This window comes from Microplitis demolitor, chromosome 4 (assembly GCF_026212275.2).
Source record: "Microplitis demolitor isolate Queensland-Clemson2020A chromosome 4, iyMicDemo2.1a, whole genome shotgun sequence".
Taxonomy (NCBI): Eukaryota; Metazoa; Arthropoda; class Insecta; order Hymenoptera; family Braconidae; genus Microplitis; species Microplitis demolitor.
In genome coordinates, this window is record NC_068548.1 from 19,257,481 (window position 1) to 19,266,747 (window position 9,267).

At 28.1% G+C, this 9,267-nt stretch overlaps 2 protein-coding genes across 12 annotated transcripts in view; one reads left to right on the plus strand and one right to left on the minus strand.

Annotated features, from left to right (window-relative positions):
* The window catches only part of LOC103568232 (inosine triphosphate pyrophosphatase), a 103,135-nt gene extending 95,125 nt beyond the window's left edge, over positions 1–8,010 (plus strand). For 2 of the 3 annotated variants that reach the window (XM_053738070.1, XM_053738069.1), the window contains exon 2: positions 7,390–8,010. In XM_053738070.1, the coding sequence (XP_053594045.1) occupies positions 7,396–7,962 (567 nt within the window). In that variant the 5' untranslated portion in view covers positions 7,390–7,395 and the 3' untranslated portion in view covers positions 7,963–8,010. Of the gene's footprint in view, positions 1–5,808; positions 5,964–7,389 lie in introns of those variants that run through there. The other variant, XM_008544989.2, reaches the window with a different exon arrangement.
* On the minus strand, positions 1,156–5,675 carry LOC103568233 (uncharacterized). Of its 9 annotated transcripts, none has more exons than XM_008544994.3 (7): positions 5,582–5,675; positions 4,974–5,339; positions 3,808–4,353; positions 2,824–3,631; positions 2,654–2,708; positions 2,490–2,516; positions 1,156–2,267 (listed from the first exon to the last, which is right to left on the minus strand). In XM_008544994.3, exons 2-7 carry the CDS (start codon positions 5,243–5,245, stop codon positions 1,303–1,305), a joined length of 2,673 nt encoding a protein of 890 aa, XP_008543216.1. In that variant the 5' UTR covers positions 5,246–5,339; positions 5,582–5,675; the 3' UTR covers positions 1,156–1,302. The 9 variants fall into 9 exon arrangements, with proteins under 9 accessions (XP_008543216.1, XP_008543215.1, XP_053594043.1 ...); XM_008544993.3 differs by having other exon boundaries at positions 5,523–5,590; XM_053738068.1 differs by lacking the exon at positions 5,582–5,675 and adding an exon at positions 5,416–5,564.
* Positions 8,011–9,267: the final 1,257 nt, after the last annotated feature.

Below are 9,267 nucleotides of genomic sequence, written 5' to 3' on the forward strand. Positions count from 1 at the left end.
TTTGAATAAACAAATAAAATTTAAGCCCAGTAAAAATTAAGAAATGCGTATTTAGACCAATGAAAAATCAGTACGCGCATTTTTTTAAATTTCACTATTTCAATTCATTTATTTATTTAAAATCTATAAAATGTCTCATGACTGCTACATTTACCCTCATAAGCATTGCGGGAAATTTAATGGTTTGGTTTTTTCTAATCATTTGACTTCTGACAGTATTTATTATTTTTAAAATAATAATTATAGGTGTGAAAATAATGCGAGTAGAACATAGAAATATTTTTCTACTTTATTTATTTATTTCTTTAATTAATTACATCTCATATTTTTCAAGGTAAAAAAAAATGTTTAAGGGAAAATTTATGGCTGGGGTAAAAAAAAAAACTATTATTTAAAAAATTAAGCATAGTACATTTACATAATTACATACTTAATTGCCGCTCAATTATTTAGTTGACTTTTCAAATTTCATATTGTTTACACATATAAAAAAAAAAAAAAAAATAAACTAGAAAAAAAAAAAAATTATTAATCTGTAATTATAAGTAAAATTATTAAATAAAAAAAATAAATCGTAGAAATAACTTTCTGCGTCTCCAGTATAAAGAAAAAAAAAAAAAAAGTGAAACGCAATAGCCGATAGGATGGAATGCGTCAAATCGTAACATCTTATTTTCCAACATACGTCAGCTTTTTTAGCGAAATTCACGTGACGTAAATATAAACGTCAGTGTCTTTAGCAGTTGACTGTTGACATTAAAATTAAAATATTATTCTATTATATATTTTTTTGTCAGCAATAAATATATATAGCTGAAATTATATATCAAATTCATGAATAATATACTCTTTTTTTTGTCATAATATATACATATACACCATAATAGCTATATATGTTAATTTGTATTTTTTCCTTCTACAATAAAAGATAATTCCTCCTTTGGTTATTATATTTAAATGTATATTTATATAGTATATATTTATTAATATGATAAGAGTGTTTCTTTCTGATGAAATTATAAATCAATTAATATAATAAATCAATTATTAAATCTTAATATTAACTTCTATCATCAAGTTTGGTTGCCTTGTCTTCTTAACGAACAATTAAAAATATAATAAAAGATTACGTTACAGTGCATGAGTAATAATTACTTTGTTTTTTTTTCTTTGCTCTGTAACAAACACTAGTTTGTTCAAATAATTGACAAACGTAGCTGATACGTTATCGTTTGACATAAATGACCGGATAAATTTAATGTAAAATAATATAATAGTTGATAATAATTATTATTTAATTGATTAATATTTTCCACGATAGCTACTACTTCCTCGTCCACGAAATGATCTTCCACTCGAGTGTTTACCTCTCACTGAACGAGATTTATGTACAGGAGTTGCTGTCTGCCCAAATGATTTGCTATTACGTCCACGCCAATTGGGATCATGGGAAGAAAAAGTTTCTTGTTCGATAATTTCAATCTCATCAGGATCATCAATGACAATAGGACTGGGTTCATGGCTACGTTCACTTCTGCTTTCATGATAATTATCCTGTCGTTCAATGTCATGTCGATAGTCCGGAGAAAAATGACGTTCATGTGGTGAAAAACTGCGACGAGTTGGACCACGATTTAGTGAATAATTGTCAGCACGTCGCAATGGCGATGGTACTCGATGATGATATTCTCTTGCGTCATGATCCAGGTGGGAAAGATGTCCGGGACTCAGCATAATGCGATCATCTTGATCCTGTGATGATGGTGATACTCCGCGAGTATTCCATGATCTCTTCTGTGATGAATTACTTAGACTCCATCGTAGATCATTGACTTCACGTGCCTTTGAATTGTAATCATATGTCTCACGTACATTCCAATCCAAACGATCCATGATTGGCCTTTTTTCTTCACGCAGTGGTGGCTGCAATTCACCGGGATGTACTTGCACACTAAAATCAACCATTTCTACTTCTGTTTGTGTGCATTGTTCTACAAATTCTTTTGAGTCTGTTTGACAATACTTTTGATGGACTTCTACAGCCGGTTTTATTTCTTCCAAACGAGTTTCTTTAATTTCTTGCCACAATTGTTTAATTGATGGTTTTTGCAATAAAATTGAATTTGATTTCAATTCAACTGATTCATTGAGTGGTTCATTTTTAGTTGGATCAAAAAAGAAACGACCTTTGATTTTTAAACGTGGATCCTCGTCGGGTAATTCCCTTAGGGCCATCTCACAGTGACGTAAAATGTCAGGTTTGAATCCTGTGGCCCAAAACAAAAATATTTTTTTTGTATTATATAATATTTTTATATACTTTTGACGTATTATATTTCACTTTTACTCAAAATCAAAGATTATATTGATGATAAATGTAACCATCGTTCATCACCAGCAATAATCACTTGGCAGGCATTTAATTTTCACTTATCACTTTATATAATTTACAAATAATTACAGTATTAAAATAAATTTTAAAAACTCACCTGGATATAAGACTGGATGACTCGTATCTGGTGGATGAAAAAAAATAAAGTAGTAAAATAATTTTAATATTAACGCGATTACAATAAAAAAAATAATAAAAAACAACAAAATGATAAAACTTTATTGTCTAAAATATAATAGTAAGTAATTAATAAGATCGCACCTTTCGCAGATACTGAAGCTTCCAACAGACTGGACAAACTGGTCTTTTCAAACTGCTGTAATATTTAATTTAAATTCAAATTAAAAAGTATAATTAAATTTATCATTTAAAAAATATTGTTATTTTAAAATAAAATAAAAATAATTAAATATGCAGCACATAAATATTACTTTTGATTTGGAGATAACAGGTGGCTCGGGTGTCTTCAAACGATCACGTCGTGATGAGGAGTGTCCTCCATTGTAGGCTGAAGAAGATCGTTCTGAATACATGTGATGTCCTGAGTTGAACATCCGTTCTGGTTGTGGTGAAGGTGATGCCTGTATCTGTGTTGAAACTTGCTGATGAAATATTGATTCCATTATTGATTGCTCTGTCGGTGGTGCTGGAACTGGTTGCGGTGATCGCGAAAGAATTTGCCCGAAACCTGAACGTGAAGGGGTTCCGTGCATTGGAATAGGATTGGATTGGTTGTACACCACAGGACCAGTTGTGTAATCAGGTTGGGAAATAGCGTGCATAGGTAGTGGTTCGAAATTCATAGAAGATCCTGCAGTAGCTAAAGATTCGTATGGCATGTACGATGGAGGTCCTGATGGTCCAGCGTTCATTGATGGAAGAGATTCTTGCAGAGGCATGTAGTGCTGAGGAAGTCCAGACATTTGAGAGTGTACTGGTCCTGGTCCCAGTAGTGATGGTGGCTGTTGCTGTGGCTGAATTCCTCGCATAGACTGATGCATGTATCCTGGATTTATTGATTCCGCAGGTAAGATAGGATTATCCCGAAATTGTCGAGCTAGCTCGTCAATAAACGGCGTACGCTTTCTACGGTGGTCTGGTGATTTGCTGACGGATCGGCGTCTAGGACTGGTGCGTCTTCCTACCGGCGAACGGCTCCATCGTCGACGAAAGCGATCCTGACTGCGACTACGCAGACGATCTCTTGATCTACTTCGTCTGCCTACGATCCTTACGTCACTGCGAAATTATTCTAATTCTAATATCTAGTATTTTTTTTTCTTTTTTGTTTTTTACACAATGCAATAGTACAATTACAATTACAATATCATCTTACAAGTGAATTAAATAATTTAATTTTTAATAAAATAAATATAATTAAAGTTAAAAATATATATTAGCAGTGTATATCTTACCGTTCTTCCGGACGTCGACGACTACGATCGACACTTGTACGTCTCTCCCGGCGTTCCAAGCTTCCATGGCGTTCCCAGCTAGGTTTTCTATGACGATCCGAGCTTCTTCTGTTAATACTAATCGGACTTCTTGATCTACGCACTGGACTCAATCTAATCCTGTCGTGGCTTCTTCGCCGGGTTGGGCTGATTCTGTGACGATCCAGACTACGGCGACGGTCTCTGCTCCTGTGAGATCGTTGCTCGCGATCATGGTCTCTATCACGTTCACGATCCATCTGCTTTTCATTCTCAATAATTTCTACTTCTGTTCCTGGTGGTACAACAGTACCTGAATCCAACAGATGCTTGATGGCCTTCTCTTTCTCTGCCAGTATTTTACTTTCATTGACCCTCTTGGTGCGAATCTTGTCTCGTTCAATGTCTTGAGAACTCTTTGACGGATCCCGTCTATCTTCACGTCTTCTCTCGTCCCGTTTTCCACGATCTCGGTCCCGGTTATCTCGATTGCGTCCTGCGTCTCGGTAATCTCGACGATTACGATCCCTAAAATTTGTCTTACTATTTTAATAGCTATCTTATTATTACAAGCTAACATCAAAACATCATAAATTTATACATCATTACAAACTTAAAAATACATAAATAAAAATACCATCAACTCATTTACATCTTACGAATGATAAATAATCTTATTCAATTATTAGACAAGAAATCGTTTTTGATTGAATATTTAAATTAATCATTGTAATTTAAATATTTAATTTCCGTTGTTGATTTAATAATTTCACACAAATGTTTTATCATAAACTACTAAATGAAAATAGTCAAAAATAATTGTCATACAAATGTTTTTAAAACTAAATAAATTAATTTATCTGGATTGCAAATAAATTAAAGTATATTTTTACTGACCTACAGTGACATTATTTACATCGCATTTCTGACAGTAGATTCAATTATTTATAAAAAATTAAAAAAACAAGAGCCAAATATTTATCTCACACAAAAAAAAACATGTGTTGACATTTACATTGGTAAAATACTTAAATAAATAATAAAAAATTATATTAAAATACATGAGTGTAAATGTAGCAGACATTAGAAAAGTTTTAATTTGTCTGATGTCTGGTACATTCATACTCATTTAAAATACGATATTCTACCTAGAACTTCTTCTATGATCTCTATCTCTGTTGTCCCTACTATGAAAATCCTCAGCAATTTCTTCTTCGCCATCCCAAGCATCAACTACATTAAGTCCTTCCATAAAATCTTCATCAAGAAACTCCTGTAGCTCATCATCAGGCATGTCTTTGAGGCCTTCAATAGCTCGCTGGACTTCTTCGTTAGTGTTTCTGGATACTCGCGAATTTCTTGACGGGTTGTCACTGATACCGCCTCTTCCTCGTGGCCCATCCTTGATGTTCCTGCTCATCTTCAGCACCTGATGTTATCGATATTGTTAAATAACTTGCGTTTAAAAAAACTGACTCCCAGCAATCGCTAACTGAATCTGCTAATCTGAATCTCTATAATATTTAAAATGTTTTTAAAATTAGATTTATTTTTACCTTTACCTTTACCTTATTTCAATTGTTAATTCACATTTGTCGAGGCATTTAAATTGAAATGTCAAATTATTATCAAAACATTACAAGTTTTTGTTTATATTGTTTGGTTATTTTTATATCTTTTAATTTCTAAACAATTACCCAAATTAAAAACAAGAATTAAAAATTTTATAAGAGGTTAATAAAATTTTATTGCTCACTATATGTAGATATATCACATCAATAAGGTATACTAAAGGTATTTAAGTTTGTGTCATGATAACAAACTTGAAGATCTCAAAAATTATTCAATACAATAATAAATTATTTAAATAATTTGTTTTGAATTTTATTGTAACGCGCGTTAAAAAAAATATTTGAATAATTGCAAAATTAATCTTAAATATTAAATTACGATAAATAAAATTTAATTAACAAAATGGTTTTATAAAAAAATCGATTGTTTTTTAGTTGGTGGCATTGTTAAGTGACTGCAACACAAATGTTTTGTTGATGATAAATCAATTTGTAAATAAATTAATTACAAGTTTAAAAAATTTATTTTTAAATAATTATTGTCACATTTGTTCATTGATTAATCTTGTAAGTAATTTTTTAAATTGTTGTGTATTTTTATGACACGTTTTTTTGTATTGATTGAATTGTTTTTACACCGGGTAGAAAATAGGTTACGAATATTGTCGCATGTGTCGCTTTTTGTTTTTTAATTATTTAAGTTTTGCCAAAGTAATAAAAAATAAATTCAAATTTAAATGATCCTGAAGTTGAAAAAAAATAAACAAATTTCGAATATTTTTTATTTTCGACAAGTCAACTAAAAGAAAATAAAAAATAAAAATTTACACATGTAGAAAATTTTCAAAACTATAAGTGCAATTTTTTTAAACAGATTTCTTTTTTTTATAATTTATCGTTTTAGAATAAATCTAAAAATAATTAGACGTTGGCTAACTTCAGTATCATAAGATTTAAACATATAATAATTGGAAATTTTTTAAATTTTTGATTAAATAAAAAAAATGTAAGTAAAATAAAAATTTTAAATTAGGTATTTAGATAATTGAAAAATTAATACGCGCTTTTTTTTTAATTCATTATTTTGATTAATTAATTTATTTATTTATTTAAAGTTTATAAACTGTCATACATCTGCTACATTAACATTAATTTGAAATAATAATTTTTATAGAATGAAATGAAAATCTAATATGATAGTAAAGTTAGCGGACATCTGGAAATTTTTTAAATTTTTAAATAATAAATTAACATGTTTATAAAATAAAAATAAAAAATTGCATGTTTAGAAAATTCAAAATTCTATGCATGTATTTTCTTAAAATTTTATTTTCTCAATTATTTATTTTTTTTTATATGTAATTAAAAAATTTTTGTATGTCTGCTGCATTTGCACTCATAAATTTAATTATTGATATTGTAGCAAATATTTGTATTCAAATTTATTTATTATAATTAATATTAATAATAGATAAATGTTTTTAACCCATTAATTAATGTGTCTACTAATTTTATCAATAGTTTCTATTATTGATCAATTTAAATTTGTAATTTGAATTAAAAAAACAAAATTAAAAGTATGTATAATATGTAGTATGGATTTAAACCTTATTTTAATAATAATTAATTTGCTTAAATAAAATGACAAAATTACATCTGGTTGTCAAAATGAAAGATAGATTTTTCAAAATTAATTTTTAAGCGCCCATACAGTCAGAAAAAAATTATAATAAGATAAAAATTCATGAAATGAAATGAAATTTGAATTTTTCTGCTGTAATGTTTTTAACACAATATATTTTAGTCGATTCATTAGAAATTTATATAAAATAAGATCCATGAAAGTTAAATTTTTCGTTATTTTGAAAAATTTTAATTCATATCATTCTAAAACTTTCGATTTTTTTCAAAATCTATTATGGAAAAATTAATATTTGATTGTTTTATTTGCAAGCTGAATTATGTTTGTAATAATTAATTTATTTATTTTTAGGTAAGAATGTCGAAGCCAATTGTTTTCGTAACTGGCAATGCTAAAAAATTGGAGGAAATACTCGCAATTTTGGGTAAAAATTTTCCACGAGAAGTTAAAAATCAAAAAATTGATTTACCAGAGTATCAAGGGGAGCCGAGAGATATAAGCATATCTAAATGTAAAGCAGCAATGGATATTATAAAAGGACCAGTTATAGTTGAAGACACTTGTCTCTGTTTTAATGCTATGAAAGGATTACCGGGACCATACATCAAATGGTTTTTAGAAAAACTCGGGCCAGAAGGTCTCGTTAACATGCTGACAGCTTGGGAAGACAAAAGTGCCGAAGCTGTTTGCACATTTGCTTATTCATCTGGTAATCCTGATGATCAAATAATTATTTTCGAGGGCAAAACACATGGAACTATTGTCAGTCCACGTGGGACACGTGATTTTGGATGGGATCCTATTTTTCAACCCGATGGATACACTGAAACTTATGCTGAGTTACCTAAAAGTGTTAAGAACCAAATATCACATCGCAGCAAAGCTCTGGAACAATTAAAAAAATATTTTGTTAAAGATGATTAGAATAAATTACTTTAAGATAAAAAATAAAATTCAAGTTTATAACCAATAGTTAAAATGTAATTTTATTATTATAGTTCTAGTTCATAAATATTCATAAATCAACTTTATCTTTTCCAATGTGTCAAGTTTTCGATAATAAATTTTTTACAATATAAGAGCTAATAAAAATATATAGTATGCAATTTCTTGGGATTTCCATTGATAAGAATTTAGAAGAAAAACTGAAATAAAACTTGTGTCGACAACATTAAATAAATAGATAAACAGTATCAGAATAAATGAAAAAACAATTTTTATAATTACTTATTTATTTATTAAGTTCATATGCCAAGGCAACAGCCGAATGGCAATTTGTACAAAAACAATAATACAATCACATACTTTCAATAAAAATATAAAACACATTTTAGGGAACAATTTAAACATATTTAGCAATACAATACAATAAAATATACGAGTCTAGTACTTTTGATAATAAATTTAAAATATTTTTTAATATCAAAAAATAAAAATTTATATATTTTTACAAATTATACACGTTTAACATTTACATGCACTTTTGATCTTTCATAAATAAAATTGTGGTCATAATTATTTAAATAAATTTTTTTATCAAATATTTTTTTACGCATAATTTAATAATCATTTTTTGGTCGTGGTGTAATAAAATAATTATTGGAATGTCTGGATTTTACTCCGACTATTGAACTCTGATACATCACATCACTATTATTTATAACTTTATTATTTACACATATATATGTATACAAATAATCTTTGTTATTATTATTATATTAATCAATTCTTCATTAACGAGTCCATTGATCTTTATAATTTAATTTAACTCTTAAATAAAACACTTTACTATCTTTTTATCTACGTATCAATAATTAACGAGTTAGACAATACGTTGTTTGACTGTTTTCTTAGAATAAGATATATAAACATATAAATATATGACTATTTATCTAGCATAACAAGTTTTCCTCATACAATTCAAGTTCATTGGTAAATAGACAACTAACAAGATATTAGTCATACAATCATACAGTATATTTATATATATACATATATATGTATCACTGAATAAGGAAAATAATTATTTAAAATTCTATGACCTTAATGTTATTAAATAAATAAAAAATATATTTCCAATTTAAAAAATATCAAAATAATTTATTATAATTATTTATTTATTTTTTTTTATATAAATATGTAAATAAAATAATTCATTTATTTAAAAATAATATAAAATCAAATGGACCCGGGTTATCATGACGATTGGAGGAAAGCATCTCGGGTTAT

Bases quoted from the DNA above. Each gene is read 5' to 3' on its own strand.
- LOC103568233 (XM_008544994.3), bottom strand. From the start codon at position 5,245: ATGAGCAGGAACATCAAGGATGGGCCACGAGGAAGAGGCGGTATCAGT. The intron at 2,517-2,653 runs GTGCGATCTTAT...TTCATCCACCAG, and splicing joins AGCTTCAGTATCTGCGAAAG to ATACGAGTCATCCAGTCTTA. The intron at 2,268-2,489 runs GTGAGTTTTTAA...TTTGGGCCACAG, and splicing joins TCATCCAGTCTTATATCCAG to GATTCAAACCTGACATTTTA.